General features: G+C 38.5%; 1 protein-coding gene across 3 annotated transcripts in view; it reads right to left on the bottom strand.

The window, feature by feature from the left end:
• The window catches only part of SUGCT (succinyl-CoA:glutarate-CoA transferase), a 720,769-nt gene that overhangs the window by 489,117 nt on the left and 209,801 nt on the right, over positions 1-21,851 (bottom strand). For all 3 annotated transcript variants that reach the window (XM_082631909.1, XM_082631908.1, XM_082631910.1), the window contains exon 10: positions 9,615-9,686. In XM_082631909.1, coding sequence (XP_082488035.1) covers positions 9,615-9,686 — 72 coding nt within the window. The remainder of the gene's footprint in view (positions 1-9,614; positions 9,687-21,851) is intronic.

Genomic DNA, 21,851 nt, shown 5'->3' with positions numbered 1-21,851 from the left:
AGGGAGAAGACTCAAATCAATAGAATTAGAAATGAAAAAGGAGAAGTAACAACTGACACTACAGAAATACAAAAGATCATGAGAGATTACTATAAGCAACTCTATGCCAATAAAATGGACAACCTGGAAGAAATGGACAAATTCTTAGAAATGCACAACCTGCCAAGACTGAATCAGGAAGAAATAGAAAATATGAACAGACCAATCACAAGCACTGAAATTGAAACTGTGATAAAAAATCTTCCAACAAACAAAAGCCCAGGACCAGATGGCTTCACAGGCGAATTCTATCAAGCATTTAGAGAAGAGCTAACACCTATCCTTCTCAAACTCTTCCAAAATATAGCAGAGGGAGGAACAATCCCAAACTCATTCTACGAGGCCACCATCACCTTGATACCAAAACCAGGCAAGGATGTCACAAAGAAAGAAAACTACAGGCCAATATCACTGATGAACATAGATGCAAAAATCCTCAACAAAATACTAGCAAACAGAATCCAACAGCACATTAAAAGGATCATACACCATGATCAAGTGGGGTTTATTCCAGGAATGCAAGGATTCTTCAATATACGCAAATCAATCAACGTGATACACCATATTAACAAATTGAAGGAGAAAAACCATATGATCATCTCAATAGATGCAGAGAAAGCTTTCGACAAAATTCAACACCCATTTATGATAAAAACCCTGCAGAAAGTAGGCATAGAGGGAACTTTCCTCAACATAATAAAGGCCATATATGACAAACCCACAGCCAGCATCGTCCTCAATGGTGAAAAACTGAAACCATTTCCACTAAGATCAGGAACTAGACAAGGTTGCCCACTCTCACCACTCTTATTCAACCTAGTTTTGGAAGTTTTAGCCACAGCAATCAGAGAAGAAAAGGAAATAAAAGGAATCCAAATTGGAAAAGAAGAAGTAAAGCTGTCACTGTTTGCAGATGACATGATACTATACATAGAGAATCCTAAAGATGCTACCAGAAAACTACTAGAGTTAATCAATGAATTTGGTAAAGTTGCAGGATACAAAATTAATGCACAGAAATCTCTGGCATTCCTATATACTGATGATGAAAAATCTGAAAGTGAAATCAAGGAAACACTCCCATTTACCATTGCAACAAAAAGAATAAAATATCTAGGAATAAACCTACCTAAGGAGACAAAAGACCTGTATGCAGAAAATTATAAGACACTGATGAAAGAAATTAAAGATGATACAAATAGATGGAGAGATGTACCATGTTCTTGGATTGGAAGAATCAACATTGTGAAAATGACTCTACTACCCAAAGCAATCTACAGGTTCAATGCAATCCCTATCAAACTACCACTGGCATTTTTCACAGAACTAGAACAAAAAATTTCACAATTTGTATGGAAACACAAAAGACCCCGAATAGCCAAAGCAATCTTGAGAACGAAAAATGGAGCTGGAGGAATCAGGCTCCCTGACTTCAGACTATACTACAAAGCTACAGTAATCAAGACAGTATGGTACTGGCACAAAAACAGAAAGATAGATCAATGGAACAGGATAGAAAGCCCAGAGTTAAACCCACGGACATATGGTCACCTTATCTTTGATAAAGGAGGCAGGAATGTACAGTGGAGAAAGGACAGTCTCTTCAATAAGTGGTGCTGGGAAAACTGGATAGGGACATGTAAAAGTATGAGATTAGATCATTCCCTAACACCATACACAAAAATAAGCTCAAAATGGATTAAAGACCTAAATATAAGGCCAGACACTATCAAACTCTTAGAGGAAAACATAGGCAGAACACTCTATGACATAAATCACAGCAAGATCCTTTTTGACCCACCTCCTAGAGAAATGGAAATAAAGACAAAAATAAACACATGGGACCTAATGAAACTTAAAAGCTTTTGCACAGCAAAGGAAACCATAAACAAGACCAAAAGACAACCCTCAGAATGGGAGAAAATATTTGCAAATGAAGCAACTGACAAAGGATTAATCTCCAAAATTTATAAGCAGCTCATGCAGCTCAATAACAAAAAAACAAACAACCCAATCCAAAAATGGGCAGAAGACCTAAATAGACATTTCTCCACAGAAGATATACAGACTGCCAACAAACACATGAAAGGATGCTCAACATCTTTACTCATTAGAGAAATGCAAATCAAAACTACAATGAGATATCATCTCACACCAGTCAGAATGGCCATCATCAAAAAATCTAGAAACAATAAATGCTGGAGAGGGTGTGGAAAAAAGGGAACACTCTTGCACTGCTGGTGGGAATGTGAATTGGTACAGCCGCTATGGAGAACGGTATGGAGGTTCCTTAAAAAACTAAAAATAGAACTACCATATGACCCAGCAATCCCACTACTGGGCATATACCCTGAGAAAACCATAATTCAAAAAGAGACATGTACCAAAATGTTCATAGCAGCCCTATTTACAATAGCCCGGAGATGGAAACAACCTAAGTGTCCATCATCGGATGAATGGATAAAGAAGATGTGGCACATATATACAATGGAATATTACTCAGCCATAAAAAGAAATGAAATTGAGCTATTTGTAATGAGGTGGATAGACCTAGAGTCTGTCATACAGAGTGAAGTAAGTCAGAAAGAGAAAGACAAATACTGTATGCTAACACATATATATGGAATTTAAGAAAAAAAAATGTCATGAAGAACATAGGGGTAAGACAGGAATAAAGACACAGACCTACTAGAGAATGGACTTGAGGATATGGGGAGGGGGAAGGGTAAGCTGTGACAAAGTGAAAGAGCGGCATGGACATATATACACTACCAAACGTGAGGTAGATAGCTAGTGGGAAGCAGCCGCATAGCACAGGGAGATCAGCTCGGTACTTTGTGACCGCCTGGAGGGGTGGGATAGGGAGGGTGGGAGGGAGACGCAAAAGGGAGGGGATATGGAAACATATGTATATGTATAACTGATTAAATTTGTTATAAAGCAACAACAAAATAAAAAAATAAAAATAAAATAAAAATAAAGGGAAAGAGCATCAAAATCAAAATAAATAAATAAATAAATAAATAAATAAAAAGGCAGAAGAGTATTCCATATATAACGAACTCCTTATAATATATTAAACTCCTTAGAATATATTAAACAATATAATTTATTAAACAATGCCCCCTTTGGATGGAAATTTAGGTTTCAAATTTTATGCCCCTATCAATAATATTTCAATAAATATCTTTGTAGGAAAAAAGAAAAAAAAAAAAATCCTCAACAGGTAAGGCCTTTCCCTACATGTAAGAAAAATAAACTTATATATATATATATATATATATATATATATATATATATATATATATATATATATATACACACACAGTTAAACTAGATTATTTGCCTGGGATTAGAACTCTAAAAAGTGAACTGAAAACTAGAGCCTTAAATAAAAACAAAAGACCAGAGTCTGGATAAATAATAAAAACATCAAATTGGGCTTCCCTGGTGGCGCAGTGGTTGAGAGTCCTCCTGCCGATGCAGGGGACATGGGTTCGTGCCCCAGTCCAGGAGGATCCCACATGCCGTGGAGCGGCTGGGCCCGTGAGCCATGGCCGCTGAGCCTGCACGTCCAGAGCCTGTGCTCCGCAATGGGAGAGGGCACAACAGTGAGAGGCCCGCGTACCACAAAAAAACAAACAAACAAAAAAAACCATCAAATTGAAAAAAAATGTCCAAGCAATGCTAAAAATTGAGTATATCTTCAACATAAAATTACTTTAAATAATTCCAAGGTCTTTATTTAAGGCCTTGTTTAGGAACAACATTTTTTTTTTTTTTTTTTTTTTTTGCGGTACGGTGGCCTCTCACTGTTGTGGCCTCTCCCGCTGCGGAGCACAGGCTCCGGACACGCAGGCCCAGCGGCCATGGCTCACGGGCCCAGCCGCTCCGCGGCACGTGGGATCCTCCCGGACCGGGGCACGAACCCGTGTCCCCTGCATCAGCAGGCGGACCCTCAATCACTGCGCCACCAGGGAAGCCCCGATTTTTGTTTTTTTGATTTTTTTTTTTTGACTGTGTTGGGTCTTCATTGTTGCACGCAGGCTTTCCCTAGTTGCAGTGAGCAGGGGCTACTCTTTGTTGTGGTGCACGGGCTTCTCATTGTGGTGGCTTCTCTTGTTGCGGAGCACGGGCTCTAGGCCCGCGGGCTTCAGTAGTTGTGGCACGTGGGCTCAGTAGTTGTGGCTCGCAGGCTCTAGAGTGCAGGCTCAGTAGTTGTGGCACATGGGCTTAGTTGCTCGGCAGCACGTGGGATCTTCCCGGACCAGGGATCCAACCTGTGTCTCCTGCATTGGCAGGTGGATTCTTAACCACTGCACCAGGGAAGTCCCCAGGAACAATATTTTTAACATGACAATTGCTAAAAACTTAAAACATGAATTTTGCAGAAAGGTACTCATTAAACAAAGACTAATTTGAAGAAAAAAATTAATTTTCTAGTGGTAAGTAAATAAATTTGGTAGTAGAATAACTATATTTGGGCCTAATTATATCTTGTGGGGTTTGAAAAAGAAGAAGAAAAAGAAAGAAGAGAAAAAAATATTTTTCCTTCCATATCTTGGCTACTATACGTAATGCTGCAGTGAGCATAGGAGTGCATATATCTTTTCAAGTTAAGTGTTTTCATTTTCTTCAGATATATACCTTTAAGTGGAATTGCTGAATTGTATGGTAGTTCTATTTTTAACTTTTTGAGGAATCTCTATATTGTTTTCCACAGGGGCTACACCAATTTACAATCCCACCCACAGTGCACAAGGGTTCCCTTTTCTCCACATCCTCACCAACATTTGTTGTTTCTTGTCTTTTTCATAATAGCCATTCTGGACAGGTGAGGTGAGATCTCACTGTGGCTTTTATTTGCATTTCCCTGATGATTTGAGATGTTGAGCACCTTTTTTTTTTTTTTTTTACTTACTACTATAAAGGATACAACTCCGGAATAGCCAAATGGAAGAGATGCACAGGGCAAGGTATGCGGTGGGAGGGTGCAGAGCTTCCATGCTCCACTACCCTGCCATCACCTTGCTGTCTTCACCAGAAGCTCTCTGAATCTTAGAGTTCAAAGGTTTTCATAGAGCTCAATCTCCAGTCCCCTCTCCCTTTACTGGAGGTTCGTAGGTGGGGCTAAAATTTCTAACCCTCTAATCACTTGGTCTTCCTGGGACCAACCTATCCTGGGGCTATCTAGGGACCCCACCCTAAGTCACCTCAGTAGCATAAGCTCAGGTGTGATTGAAAGGAGCTTGTTGTGAATAACAAAAAACACTTCCATCATTCAGGAAATTTCGAGGGTTTTAGGAACTCTGTGTAAGAAATTGGGGACAAAGCCTAAATGTATTTTTGTATTTTACCACTTCATAGAAGTAGAAAGAAAAACTCACTTCTATCCTACCACCCAAATATGGTCTGTATTAGCATTATGGAATACTTCCAGGCTTTTTTGTGAATTTTGAGTACTATATTTATATTAGCATGGCAAACATTTTTGCTAATATTTATATTGAAAAAACTTATCGCTATTGCTTTATGAATGTCACTCAGATCTCATCTTAATGTTATTTCTTCAGCGAGACTTTCCCCTGACAACCCAGCCAGTATTTTAACACAGTAGCCTATTTTAATTCTCTGCATGGCACTTACCATGGATCGTTTTGGAGTTTTGTTTATTTATTTATTGTCACTCTCCCACTGAGCATCTTTCATGTACCTGTCAGCCATCTATATGTCTTCTTTGGAAAACTGTCTATTCAGAACTTCTGCCGATTTTTTAATTGGATTGTGTGGGTTTTTGCTATTGAGTTGTATGAATTCTTTACCTATTTTGGGTACTAACCTATAATCAGATATATGATTTACAAATATTTTCTGCCATTCAGTATGTTGCCTTTTCATTTTGTCAATGATTTCCTTTGCTGTGCAGAATCTTTTTACTTTGATGTAGTCCCACTTGTTTATTTTTGCTTTTATTGCCTTTGCTTTTGCCAATAAATCTTCACCAAGGCTGATGTCAAGGAGCTTACCACCTATGTTTTCGTCTAAGGGTTTTATGGTTTCAGGTCTTATATTGAAGCCTTTATTCTATTTTGAGTTAATTTTTGTATATGATGTAAGATAGTGGTCCAGTTTAATTCATTTGCGTAAGACTGTCTATTTCCCACCACTATTTATGGAAGAGATTGTCCTTTCCCCATTGTATATTCTTGGCTCCTTTGTCATGAATTAACTGACCACATATGAGTGAATTTAGTTTCGGCTCTCTATTCTGTCCCATTGATCTGTGTGTCCATTTTTATGCTAATGACATACTGTTTTGATTACTATAGCTTTGTAATATAGTTTGAAATCCAGGAGCATGATGCCTTCTCCCTGTTCTTCCTTGTTCTTCTTTCTCAAGATTACTTTGGCTATTTAGGGTCTTTTGTGGTTCCATACAAATTTTATAATTGTTCTATTCCTGTAAAAAATGCCACTGGAATTTTGATAGGGATTGCACAGAATCTATAGATGGCTTTTGATAGTACTGACATTTTAACAGTATTAATTCTTCCAATCCATGAGGACAGAATATCTTTTCATAATATCTTTTCATTTATTTGTGTCTTCTTTAATTTCTTTCATCAATGTCTTAAAATTTTCAGTGTATGTGTCTCTCACTTCCATGGCTAAATTTATCCCTAGGTATTTTATTCTTTTTGGTGCAATTGTAAGTGAGGTTGTTTTCTTAATTTCCATTTCTGGTAGTTTGTTATTAGTGTACAGAAACACAACAGATTTTTGTATATTGATTTTTATATCATACAACTTTGCTGAATTCATTTACTGTTCCAATAGATTTTTGGTGGAATCTTTAGGATTTTCTAACTATAAAGTCACGTAATCTGCAAGTAGAAACAATTTTACTTCTTCCTTCCCAGTTCTGATAACTTTTCTTTCTTTTCCTTGCCTGATTGCTCTAGCTAGGACTTCCAATTCTATGTTGAGTAACTTTGGTGAGAGTGGGCATCCTTGTCTTGTTCCTGATCTTAGAGGAAAAGCTTTCAACCTTTCACCACGAAACATGATGTTAGCTGTAGGCCTTTATTATGTTGAAATATGTTCCTTCTATACTTAATCTAAGAGTTTTTTATTATGAATATTGAATTTGTCAAATACTTTTTCTATGCCTATTGAGATGATCATGATTCCTTTCTTTCATTCTAATAATATGATATATTACATTGATTGATTTGTGTTGTGTTGAAACATCCTTGACTCCCAGAAATAAACCCCACGTGATGATGGTGTAAGATCCTTTTAATGTATTGTTGAATTAAGTTTGCTAATATTTTGTTGAATTTTCACCTCTGTGTTCATTAGGGACATTGGCCTGTAGTTTTCTTTTCTTGTGGTGTCCTTGCTGGGTTTGGGCCTGTAGTTTTCTTTTCTTGTGGTGTCCTTGCTGGGTTTGGTATCACAGTAATGCTGACCTTGTAAAATGAATCTGGAAGTGTTCCCTCCTCTTCTATTTTTGGAAGAGTTTGAGAATGACTGGCACTAATTCTTCTTTGAATGTTTGGCAGAATTTTCCAATCTGGTCCTATACTTTTGTTTGTTGGGAGGTTTCTGATTACTAATTCAATCTCCTTACTAGTAATCAGTCTCTTCAGATTTTCTATTTCTTCATAATTCAGTCTTGGAATGTTGTACATTTCTAGGAATTTATTCATTTCTTCTAGGTTGTCCAATTTGTTGGCATATAATTGTCCATAATAGTCCCTTGCAATCCTTTGTATTTCTGTGGTATCAATTATGACACCTCCTCTTTCATTTCTGATTTTTTTTTTGAACCTAGCTAAAGGTTTGTCAATTTTGTTTACCTTTCAAAGAACCAGCTTTCAGTTTCACTGATCTTTTCTATTGTCTTCTTAGTCTCTATTTCATTTATTTCCACTCTGATCTTTGTTATTTCCTTCCTTCTACTAACTTTGGGCTTTGTTTGTTCTTCTTTCTCTAGTTCCTTGAGGTGAAAACATAGGTTGTTTATTTGAGGTTTTTCTTGTTTCTTGAGGTAGCCATCTATCGCTATGAACTTCCCTCTTACAACTGCTTTTACTGCAACCCATAAGTTTTGGTATGTTGGATTTCCATTTTCATTTGTCTCAAAGTATTTTTTTAATTTCTTTTAATTTCTGCATTGATCCAGTCATTTTTATAGTTGCATGTTGTTTAATCTCCACACATTTGTGATTTTCCAGTTTTTTTCTTGTAATTGGTTTCTAGTTTCATAACTTTGTGGTCAGAAAAGATGCTTGATATGATTTCAATATTCTTAAATTTATTAAGACTTGTTTTGTGGCCTGACATATGATTTATCCTGGAGTATGCTCCATGGGCACTTGAGAAAGAATGTGTATTCTGTTGCTTTTAGATGGACTGTTTTTTATATACCTGTTTAGTCCATCTGGTCTAACTTAAGACCAATGTTTCCTTATTAATTACCTGTCTGGATGATCTATCCATTCATGTAAGCGGGGTAGTAAAGTCCCATACTATTATTGTATTGATGTCTAGTTCTTCCTTTAGCTCTGTTAATATTTGCTTTCTATATTTATGTGTTCCTATGCTGGGTGTGTAAATATTTACAAATGTTATATACTCTTGTTGGACTGACCCCTTTATCAGTATGCAATACCCTTTTTTGTCTCTTATCACAAAAGTCTATTTTGTTGGATATAAGTATTGCTACCAGAGCTTTGTTTTGGTTTCCATTTGTAAGAAATACTTTTTACATACCTTCACTTTCAGTCTGTGTGTGTCCTTACATCTGAAGTGAGTCTCCTGTAGGCAGCATACATATGGGTCTTGTGTTTTTATCTATTCATCTACTCCATGTCTTTTGAATGGTGAATTTAGTCCATTTACATTTAAAGTAATTATTGATAGGTATGTACTTATTGCCATTTTGTTAATTGTATTCTGATTGTTTTCTAGTTCCTCTGTTCCTTTCTTTTTCTCAGAAAAAAAATCCTGGCATTAAAAATCCCTTTAAAATGACTTTTTCCTTTTTGTTTGGACTAGTAGGTCAATTTTTAGTATAATTTAAGCTACTATGATTCTTCATTTAAAAATACAGCCAGGGCTTCCCTGGTGGCGCAGTGGTTGGGAGTCCGCCTGCCGATGCAGGGGACACGGGTTCGTGCCCCAGTCCGAGAGGATCCCGCGTGCCGTGGAGCGGCTGGGCCCATGAGCCATGGCCGCTGAGCCTGCGCGTCCGGAGCCTGTGCTCCGCAATGGGAGAGGCTACATCAGTGAGAGGCCCGCGTACCACAAAAAAATTAAAAAAATAAATAAATAAAATAAATAAAAATAAAAATACAGCCAGATACATCAATTTTACAAAACCAGAGTGCTAATTTAGACCCTGTCCTTAGCATTTGTAAGCATAGAAAAAGCATACTTTTAGGTGCTAACACAGGGAGTCTTGAGTATACACTTAGCAACATTGTTCTAGGCAAAACTGAATTTTCCTGGCTTTGTGCAAAATGAGTTGTTGCATATATTATCCACCCATCCCAAATATTATAGATTACCTTGCACACAGTAGCAAACTGTTGGTTATTTCCTGCTCCGACTACAAGATATCCATCCTTGGTTTTAAAAGCCTAAAATAAATACATACATACATAAATATATAATTTTACATATTGAGAATACCACAAAAATTGTCTTTAATTTTTCAAACTTTTATATAGAATCCTTGTTCTAAAGTAATGTTATTAGTTAAATCAATATCAACTAATTAGTATATATTTCTCTTATATTTGCATAGTTGTCATTTGAGGTTTTCAAAGCACTTCCTATCTCTTCCACTAACTGTTATATCATTGGAAGCAGAGGGGAAAATGTGTGACTTAGAAAAATAAAGAAAATACTGGATTTTTATTATAATTCATAACATCAAATTCTATATTCATTATAGTATGGATTAATGTTGGATTTTCCCAAAACTCTGTTTTTTGTTTGTTTCCAGTTTTTCTCATAGGGCAAAAAGAATGATGGTACATTGTTTTCTACAAAGCATACGAAGAATACATGGAAAAAAGGAAGGAAATAAGGGAGGGAGGAGAGAAGGAGGGAAGAAAGGAGAGTGGGGTGGAAGGAAGATGAGTAATGGAGCTATATTTTTGTCTTTGAAAATCTTAGATATAAACTTTTGGGTAATTTTCACTTTCTAGTAAGTGAAAAATGACACACCTGGACCTCGTGTGGCCTTAGGTACCTGAGAATGCCTGTTCCTTTTAGGAGATATGTTCATTTGGTAAAAGCCAGAGACATATTAGTAACTGATGCCTCCACCTCCCATAGCCTTAGCCCCATGGAGTACTTTGCAGCCCTCCCTGATCCACATTTGATCACAGGGATGGTCAGAGGAAACAAATTTTACCCTTAGAAGGCCTCATTCCTGCTTTAAGTAAATGAGTTGCTTTAGTTTCCTCTCTATGTAAAACTTGCTCTGTATCTTCAACTACTTTTTCTTCACTTACTCCTGCCTCTGAGAAAGATAACTTCTATCTTCCTTGACGTATCTTACGCCTAGGCTAATGACCTTCGTTTTACCTTCACTCACATCCTTCAGAATCCTGCTCAATAAACTTTTATGTCTTCATTTCCACTGGATCCTTTTCTTCTGCTTACATGTAAGCTCGTGCTTACACTAAAAGTAAAATTTGTGGCTTCCCTGGTGGTGCGGTGATTAAGAATCCACCTGCCAATGCAGGGGACACGTGTTCGAGCCCTGGTCCAGGAAGATCCCACATGCCGCGGAGCAACCAAGCCCGTGCGCCACAACTACTGAGCCTGTGCTCTAGAGCCTGCGTGTCACAACTACTGAGCCCACGAGCCTAGAGCCCATGCTATGCAACAAGAGAAGCCACCGCAATGAGAAGCCCATGCACCGCAATGAAGAGCAGCCCCCACTCACCGCAACTAGAGAAAGCCCGCACATAGCAACAAAGACCCAATGCAGCCAAATATAAATAAATAAAAATTTTAAATAAAATAAAATAAAATTTGTATCAATCCTGACACCCCTCTCAAGCTATCTTGAAATTTTCTCCCTTCCCTCTATCTCTAAATAATATTAAAGTGCCAGTTCTTCACCAACCACCACATTCCAATGCCCTTTGTCATCAGGATTCTTATCCTAACACTACACTGAAATAATTCTTTCTTGACCCCTCTGTATTATTTGGTACTGTTAACCATACCCTCCTTCAGGAAACTGTCTTGTCTCTAGGCTTTGTCTGGGTTCATCTCCAATCTCTCTGACATGTTTTCCACATGCCCCTTTTACAGGATTATCTTCTCCTAACCTTCAGCATTACTTAAGCATCTGTATTTGGTCTTTTACTTCACTTGCTTCTTATGGTAGCCACTAGCCACATGTGAGTATTAAATTTAAATAAACTAAAATTAAATCAGCCAGTCACAAAAGACTACAAATTGTGATTCCATTTATATGAAATGTCCAAAATGGGCAAATCAATGGAGACAGAAATATTAGTGCCTGCCTAGGGCTGAGGAAGTTGGGGAAATTTGGAAAGTGACTGCACTAGTACCGGCTTTCTTACTGAGGCAATGAAAATGTTCTAAAATGCACTGTGGTAATGGCTGCACAACTCTGTGAATGCACTAAAAACCACTGAATTGTACAGCTTCAATGGATGAATTGTATGGTATGTGAATTATATCTCAATAAAGCTGTTATTAAGAAAAATTAACAGTTCAGTTACACTGACATACTAGCTACATGTCAACCATTCAATAGCTATATGTGGCTAGTGGGTGCCATGTGAGACAGTCCAGATAGAGAACATCACAGAAAGTTCTGTAGTACAGTGTAGGTAGACTCAGTTGGTTGACTGTATTTTTTTTCTTTTATTCTTCCTATATACTGTGTGGTATCTGAAGAATGTGAGGCAATTAATAAATGGTTATAAAATGTTAATAAATCACTCAAATGATTGCTTCCATATAATAGAGTTGTGGCTAAAATGGATCTCAAGCAAAACATTATAATCGAGTTTTATTTTATTTACATTTTTGCTTGATTTGGAAATTAATGCTACTGAGATATTACATGAACTATTTTAAATGTTTGTATTCCCTTATCCACCAGGCAAGGGAATATAAAAGCAAAATCAGTGTTATACCTAATGCATTAGTGTTTCTTAAACTGCAGAAAGGAGGTCTACAACAGAGCTATGAGTGAGGACAAGGATTTTGAGCAGAGATGTCTCAACAAACCATTGATAATTACAAAGTTACACGGGTTGTTTGTTGGCTTTCTTTTTTATGGGGGAAGGGTGAGTTGGGGAGTGGATAAGTAATGTGAAGTAACAAATGTGTGTTGCCAAGTATAACATAAAGAAAGGTTTTCAAAATTTTGGATCAGTGACATGTTCAATGAGTTTACATTTTGGGGGGTGTTCATTTCCTTTTAATTAATAAAGAAGTGCCTGTTTCTTCCTTAAGCTTGAACCATAACATGAAACATATTTTTACCAATATAATTTTGTTTTTAATTTTAAGCAGAGGTAATTAGTTAATGACCATTGGAAAGTAAATACTGAATAGCAGCTCAGCCACCAGGATATAATTAGACTAAGGTTCACCAAGTAGATTTGTTAGGATGAAGGTAAGATTATGAGTTCTTTACATAATTATTTGTTCCCTGTTATTATTGCTACAGTGTTTATTTAATAAATATATTTTAAGTAAGAATTTTAAAGTACTATATTTTGCTATATACTGAATGTTTATATCCTCCTCAAATTCATAGGTTGAAATCCTAACCCCCCAGTGTGATGGTATTAGGAGCAAGAACACAGCCATCTCTGAACCCGGGAGTAGGCCCTCACAAGACATCAAATCTGCCAGCACCTTGATCTTGGACTTCCTAGCCTTGAGAACTGTCAAGAAATAATGAAATAATGAAATAAGAAATAAATGTCTGCTGTTTTAGCCACCCAGTCTATGGCATTCTGTTATAGCATCCCAAATGGACTAAGAAATTGGTACTGAGAAATGGAGTGCTGTAACAAATACCTAAAAATGGGGGAGCAGCTTTAAAACTGGGTAATGGGTAGAAGCTGGAAGAGTTTTGAGGTGCATGCTAGAAAAAGTCTGCATTGCCGTGACTGGACTCTTAGGGGCAATTCTGTTGAAAGCTCAGAAATAAAAGAGAGTTGTAGAGAAAGCCTCAATCTTCTCAGAGAATACCTAGGTAATGCTGAACAGAATGTTGGTAGAATGCTAGGCGTAAAACTCATATTGATAAGGTCACAGATAGAAATGAAGAACATGATACTGGAAACTGGAGGAAAGGTGATCTTTGTTATAAAGTGGCAAAGAACTTAGTTGAATTGTGTTCATGTTCTAGCGTTTTGTAGAAGGTAGAACTTTCAAGTGATGAAACTGGATATTTAACTTAAGCTATTTCTAAGCAAAATATTGAAGGTGTGACTTGGCTCCTCCTGACTACAATATAAATAAATATAAATATAGTGCAAGTTAAAGACAAGCAAAGAGGAAGCAGAAATGAAAGATTTGGAAAATTCTCAGCCCATCAATACTGTAAAAAATGAGAAAGTATGGTCAGAAGGAAACACTAAGGGGATGGCCAAGTGGCTGTTTAAGGAGATGTCCTTCAGTAGGTGAATGGGTAATGCACTGTTATACGTCCAGAAAACGGAATATTTTTCAGCACTGAAAAGAAATGAGCTATCAAGCCATGAGAAGACACGGAGGAACCTTAAATGCATATTACTAGGAAGCTAATCCGAAAAGGCTACATACTGTATGATTCTCAACTATACGACAATCTGGAAAAGGCAAAACTATGGACACAACAAAAAGATATCAGTAGTTGTCAGAGACTGTGGGGAGGGAAAGATGAATATGCACAGTATAGAGAATTTACAGGGCAGTGAAAATACTCTGTATGATACTACAATGGTGGATAAGTGTCATTTGTCTAAATCCATAGAATGGACAACACCAAGTGTGAACCCTAATGTAAACTATGAATTTTGGATGATTATAATATGTCAATGCAGTTATACCAATTTTACATGTGGAGGCTGTGCATGTGTAGGGGGAGGAGATATATGGGAAATTTTCTATACTTTCTGTTCAATCTGGAACCTAAAACTGCTCTAAAAAATTAATTTCAAAAAAAGAAAAGCAAGAAGCATCCTCATGCTGGTGATAAAGTTCTGTATCTCCATGTCAATATCCTGGTTGTGATATCGCACTAGAGTTTTGCAAGATGTTACCAATGGGATAAACTGGGTAAAGGCTACACAGGCTCTATCTCTACTATTTCTTAAAATACACGTGAATCTACAATTATTTCAAAGTTGTTCTTAATTAATTTTTTTAAAAGATGATGGCGTATTAGATTAGGGCCCTGACAACAGAGGAGGAAGAAAATGGGTTCAAGAAATATTTAGGTGTAAAATCTACTCATTTGGTAATCTACTAGTTGGTAATGACTTGAATATGATGGTTAAGAGTTGAAGGCTGAGGAAGGAGAAGGTGTCATGGGTAACATTTAGGATTCTGAAGAACTTCTGAGATACTCCAGTGGAAATTTCAAGTGAGCAGGACTTGGGGACCAGATGAAAGGCTGAACTGTAGATAAAACTTGGGAGTCACTGGCTTATAATCTATAAGTGAAGCTATCACACAGATGAAGTCATTTAGGAAGAGAGTTCAGACTGTAGAGCGGGAAAAAAAGGGAGCCAAGGGATAGTCTGAAGGCCACCCCCATTTGAAGCCGAGGCAGAAGAGGAGTTAGCCGGGGAATAAGATGAGGACTGAAGAATGCCCACAAGGTGGTCTTTCATCAACTCAGCAAGTGCTGTGCTGGTGTCACAAAGTAGACAGAATGCAGCTTGAAATGGATCAAGGATTAAGGAACAGTTACGGAGATGGAGAGAGAACATGTGAACATCTGTTTGAGAAGTCTGACTGTGAAGGGGGAGAATAAGCAAAAGACTGAGAACACAGGATGGGCATGGGTGCAGATACAGGTCCCCGTGATGGTCTGGTGATGGGAGGTTGAGGAAGTTCCTGGTGCTTCTATATGCTTGTGAACTAAGGGGTGAAGTCATCAGCTGAGAGCAGCGCTGGGATAAATGAGACTGGAAGACCAAAAAGAGTGGAGACGTTCTGATGTATCGTTGAAGAGAAAGGGACAGAAAAGTGGCAAGATAAGCATAACTGGAATGCTGAAGTGCTGAGAGCCCAAATGAGTGATTTTCTCCATCGTCTCTCAGTTTCAGACATAGAATAAATGGATATTTGCATTCTCTAGCATTTTGTCAGATGGGTATGACAAAAGATACAGGTGTAGGAAAATTAGAAAACTAGCCAGAAGGTTATTGAACCATGAGCTATGGACTATCTAGATATGGAAGAAGGTGGTAGAGATAGGAGGAGGTTATGGATAGGACAAAGGGAGAGGTGTAAGTGGATAAGAAATCCTGATGAAGTCAAAGACCAACCATAGTGGGAGTAGTTGAACATGCACGGTGGAAGACAGGAGACTATGGATGGTCAAAATGTACAACGCTTCATTTAGTGTTTACTGAAGTGAAGCAGTTTCAGTGTGAAGTGAGAGCTACGGTGTGAGGTGAATAGAATAGTTGCTGATAAAAGGTAAGGACACAATAAATATCATTATGATTAAATAGTTACTAATATGCTGGTTCCTACATAAACGGAACTCCCTAGTGCATTCTAAGCCTTTGGATCTTGATTCCTGGGCCCTTATCCACTCTGCAAACTCTCTTACCTCATTGCCTTGGTCACCTCACTCCCCATACCAGGCAAGATTAGTGACCACATGCTATGCACACACACACCTCTAGCAGGTTTTGCATCACAGGGAGAACTCAAATCAAAAGCATCAGACTGGCCCGCAAACACTCAGGGCTGGGATGTTTCTCTTGTAAAGAATTTAAGCCTCAAGAGGAAAGAAACAATTGCTACTGCATGAAATGATGAGAGGAGGGGCAGCAGGTGTCTGTAGTTTTGAAAGGACAGGCCAACACCAAGCCTTTCCTCATAGGAGCCCAGATTTCATTCTTCCTGAGAAAATAAACACCTCTCGTTGAGAGCTGTGCTTATTCAAGGGTGACAAGTTGCACTGGTAGGGAGACCACACAGATTGCATGGTTTCCTTCACATTCTAGTCATAATCAACCCCTTCTCCTCGGTAGAAAGGTGGTTTTCAGGCTGAGAAAATACTGATGGAACAAGGGATTAGATATCCCAAGGAAACTGCACAACTTATGAGCACACTGGGAGACATGTAAAGAGGACACAGGGGTTCAAAGTTTAGTTCCTGTAGTTAGAGCAGTTTCAGAGGTAAAACGTGACCACGCCTGGGAAACTGAAGGGGAGAGATGTAACATACAGAGGTAGAGAATACTGAGCAGACATGAGAGCAGAGAAGTAAGAGGGTCAGTCGGGAATTCCCACCGCTCTTGAAGTTGCTATTGATCCCCAGATACTCTGCTTTCTGAGCTTCCAGCCACGCTAACCTGCTCTGACGATGTCTTCATTATTGAGCTGACAGAACTACAGAGGGACTTCTAGAAGTTCTGCATCAACTCAATATAATATCAGACGATCAAATGGGAAAAGGAAAAGAGAAACTTCCTCCGTCACCCTCTCAAACTACCGTATCGGTGCATCAGTATTTTCTCTGATCTATAAAAGGTACATACAGTCGGTAGTGTGTCTGCTTCAAAAACAAGAGCACAAACTTCAAACCCTCCTGGAGCTACTTAATTTTTAACAAGATTTTCTTCCACAAAAGGTAACCATTGCTACATGACTTCAGCATCCACTGGAGAGAGACATTCCATGAAGTTTAACTCAGGGCCATGAGAACGTTTTCTGGAATGTCAAGAAGTTACTGACTTTGGGTCTGTGCTAGTACATTGTGACAAATTTAGAGCACTATTTCCTACCACTAACAGTTCAGTTCACCTTATGGCTGAGCCAGATGGCAATGAGGCACAAACTGCTTACAGCTCAAGAACAGTGTCATCTATGGGACGGGACTGTGCAAAGTGGGAAAGGAGCCCGGGAGGCCCTAATTTCACCTACTACCTACTTCTCTACACATTTTTTCATGGGAAATAAGCAGTTTTGAACACCCATTTCTAAATACTAAATACAAGCCCTTGTCCTGAATTCTAGAACAGCTTTGAAAGCAATATTATGTCCTGATTTCCTGCCACCCCAGATCCAGGTCAGGATTTTCCAATACCATAGGAAGTCTGAATGTTCCTTGAGGTCCTTCAAATCAATTAAATCCCATTTCAAATCAAAAATATTTAGAATTTTCAATCACTCATTATTTGATAGTAGGTATGGAGGCAAGGGCAAGAAAGGAAATGGAAACTGTCCTATTTTGTATCTTCTTCACAAATTATCAGTGGATATTATTTTTCTTAAAAAAGAAGTCCTTTGTGAGGAAAGCCAGCTGTTATTCAAGAAGGCAGCCATCGTGTATCTTGGGCATAATGTACAATGGCACATGGGGTTGCTTTTCCTGGAAAGTATGGGTTAGAAACCAGTTTTGATGATTCTGAATTGACTGTTTTATAAATTGATTGTTTTAAGCCAGATTGTTTGGAAGAGCCTGCCAAAAGCACCTACTATTTAACGGAAAGTAACAAAAATTTCTGGACAAGAGTCCGCACTGATTTTTCAGGAGCACTTCAAGGTAAAAATTCCTTGACTGTGTTAAGCATTTTTTAAGTGCTCTTTGTTTTATCTCCAACATGTTACAACAGTCATAGTTCCGTACTAGTAATGTACCATACATGAGAATATCATTTCTGATAATGAGCCTACATTTATCTAAGACTAGTTAAAAGCATTCATAGGCTAGAACTTTATTCAGGCTGTCACCGTAACAGTTCACCTTCAAGCAAAAAATATAGCTAGAACAGAATATTAACCACAGTTACAATAAGAATATTATTGTAAAGTGGATTATAGAGTGGATTGCCAATAAGATTTTTGAAACATATGTTAACTCCATCATGTCTCAAGATTTATCAATGATAAAACGTAAGGCACACACGGTGAGACTGGGATTAGGGGAGAGGCCTGATATTAGACCTACCCACTAGGCCTGAAGAGGCACTGGGGTACGGGTCCAGTTGAAAGTGGAATTTCAGCCCAGAGTATAGAATGTGTGAATAAGCATGGCTTAGGAAGGCATTTGGCGAGATAAAGTATGGGGGTATAGGGAGGGAATGGAGTAAGAAATTTTGACAGACTAATTCTTGAAAGTCTGACAGTAGGCAGTCGGCTCCTGAGATTTACAGGCAGAGGCTGCAGGATCCCAGTTATGGGAATGAGGTTCAGAGACTTGCCTCCAAATTCCCACATGAAGAATTGTGAAAGAAAGCCAAAGGGTGGAGGGATAGTAACCAGGTAGTTAACTAGATGAGAACCTCAGAGAATACAAGCAAAAGCAGAAGCCCAAGCCTTTGAACAAAGACATATGAAGCAATGACAGTGACATCAGGTGAGCATGGGAGTCTGGCTGGCAGATAAGAACTCAGAGCCTGCTGCAGCTACACCAAGCATCTAGGACAATATTTGGCATAACAGAAGCTTAATACATTTTATTAAATCAAAGCCGATGTATTAATGCTCAATCACAGCAAACCAAGCAATTCAAGAAATACTAGACAGTATACAAAAGGCTTGCTGGCAAAACTAGGAAACATGAAGTAGGAAAGAGGAGGAAGTGTCAGGGACCCAAAGGTGAGGACTCACTGAGAATGACAAACATACTCAGAATTGATTCCCACAACAAACTTCCTTCTTCGCAGGTTATTGCCTAAGTTTAAGGGTGAAGGTAAGTTTAAAGGGAGATGGAGACTATAATTCCATTAGGAGTTCTGGATGTAGCCTGTAGTTGGAACAGTGCAAGACTCAGTCCCCCTAATTAAGTACTTATTCATTCTACCATGGTCAAAGTTTAGCCCATTCACAAGACAGCCTTCCCATTTTCAGAGGCCATTTAGTTGGCCTGAAAGATCTCTTCCTTTACCTCCCTAACACTCAAAGCCAAGGGTTTCTTAACCCACTGTGGTGTTTGGAGGCAAGGAAGTTGTTATCCTATAGGACGGTGAGGAGAAATCTCCTAGCATCTCACCACAGGGCAGGACCATCAAGGATGCATTCATACTGCCATCACCTCCAACCATCAATTCCATCATCATCACCCCAAACTGGCACCCATAGCAGATGTTGCTATGTAACTCTGGCACTCTGTCTTGAAGCATATAGGATCAGCCTTAGTATTTTTTCCAACAAATAACCCAGAGAGCTACTACCAAATAATTGAACATTAACTGGAAGTAAAATTTCTTTTGCATCCAAATATAAAATGGGTTCCTGTACAGAGGCTTGGAATCTAAAGTATACAGGTTCGCAAAACATCTTTGGGCTTGGCCCAAAGGTCATGGGAAGAGCTAATGGCTACTCAACTTATGCAGTGAAGAATAAGTGCTTAGGGTAAGGCCCGGCTGACTCACAGGAACAAGTGAAATGTAGTCCTCATGGGATAACCAAGTATCTTAAACAAGTTAACTCCAGGGTCCAAAGAAGCTTAGAGGAAGGCTCCATCTTAAATATTTATAGACATCTCTAACTAAGGAAAGTGATGGAAAAGGTGGTAGGCTGCAAGCAGCTGGCAGGACCTTGATAAGATGGCCACATTCCAGGATCTGAACCAGTTCTTTAAAGGACTCATTCCTTCTTCTGTGTGATCAGGACCTGGGAGCCCAACCCAGGCCATCTGTCATGCATGTGAGATTAAGGTAGAGACCAGAATGATGAATTGCTACTGTAGTGAGAAATAACTATATTAGAGGCCAGAATCTTTGAAGACTCAATGATCAATGAATTCTCTCCCTGGGAAGCTAAAAATCAGAAGGCAAAATTAACAGAATTGAGCATGGATTAATTATTTCTTGTCTCAAGTCCTTAGGAATCTGGAAACTGAGTGAAGCCTGAATCTGTCGATGGAAAGGTCAGTAGGCCCTTCTGTGTGTGCCTCTAAGAAGCAGGGAAAAACGAGCCCAGGCTTTTCAGCAGAGGGAGTCGTGCTGAATTGCTGGAGGACTGAAGTCTCAAAATGTGCCTCAACTATTTCCATTTCATGACATACAAGAAAAAACAATATGTACTCTGAATATTATTCTGTACATTCCTGTTTCAATCACTTGTGACCCAAAAGCATTGGACTCACTCACATGGGCACATACACCACAACTGAGGTCATGGGAGTGTTATGCAAGGTTCTTTTGCATCAAAATTTAGACCAACTAGGAAGTTGTCCCTTCCAAAATAATTTAACATCAGAGCCATTAGAAGCATTCTTCCAAAACAACCTGAAAAAAATTTTTCAGTAAGTCCTTCCAGTAGGTCAAAAGGTGAAGAAAGCAATAATTCTTTTCTCATCTCCATAACCACTTAAGAAAAGGTATTTGGTATTTCTATGACCCCTGCCAACATTAACAGGTCATATTAGCTAAAAGGTCAGGGGTTACAGGAGATTGTTTTATTTCAGAGTTTATTCTCTGTTTGAATAATTGTTTCATTTCAGTTCCTCTGGGATTCATGCTCTGTAAATAAAGATGGGAGCTAGTTAAGCATTTTTATGCATAATAGAATGTGCTGGAAATAATTTACCATTGCTTGTCTTCTCAAACACTAAAACTCTTCATCTCAATTACGGTAAATGTTTAATTTCCACTCCTCCCTCAACACCCCCGAAGAAGCAGCTCTGTACATGGTGTGACCGACCACTCCTCATCCCTGGTTGACGAGACTCATGTGGATACTACTCCCAAGCCAGCCAATAGATTCACCGATCAGGAATCAATTACATCAGCTTGATAATTCAGAAGGCCACTTGGGGGTGGGGCTCGAATGACCATATGAGGCTTAAGTAAGTAAGTAAGAAAGCCTCAGAAAGACTAAAACTGAGACAAAAGACCAGACTACACCAAAGAAACAGCAAAGGACTAAGCAACTGCCGCATGCCCGATGGCATCCTGATTCTCATGAAATGGAACTGTATTTTCCTTTCTGCAAAATCTCTGTAGCTTTACAATAACCTCCCTTTATCCACCACCCCCATCCCTGTTTATGAGTTAGTTTGACTGCATTTCTGCTTGTTAGAACCAAAAAAGATTTAATCCTAGATATCCTAAACTGTGCTATATGATGCAAATTCAGGGTCAGTATGTGACTGAAGTTCTCCTGCACACTGGAGTTTGGGGGAGTAGTGAACAAGAAGGCTGGGTCTATATCTTAAGGACTTATGATCTGTTTGCTCCACACAGGGCCTGACATATAGGAGGATCTCATATTTATTTGAAAATGTTTCTTTACAGAAGATTTTAAGCCAGCATTTCCCAAATTAGTTTCACAAAACACTGTTCTGTAGGGTGTTAATAACAATGTTCCCTCTGTTTTTCTCTCTCAGCACCACACACACAAAACTTTTCTTCACTTGAATAAGTTTGAGAAATGCAAGCTCAACAGCTTTTTTACTCTACTTTTCAAAACCCTTAATGTGCTAACAAATTTATGAATCTCCAAAAGGGGCCTAGAATTTTAAAAAAGGAGTTTGCCAAATCAGTTTGATCATGAAACTCTTTTTGGTAAGAATGCCAATTAATTTTTCCCAGAAGAGTGTTCCACAGAAAAGTTTAAAAAGG

Source organism: Mesoplodon mirus, assembly GCF_964341445.2.
Source record: "Mesoplodon mirus genome assembly, chromosome: 9".
Lineage (NCBI taxonomy): Eukaryota > Metazoa > Chordata > Mammalia > Artiodactyla > Ziphiidae > Mesoplodon > Mesoplodon mirus.
This window is presented reverse-complemented; position numbering and strand designations above follow the sequence as displayed.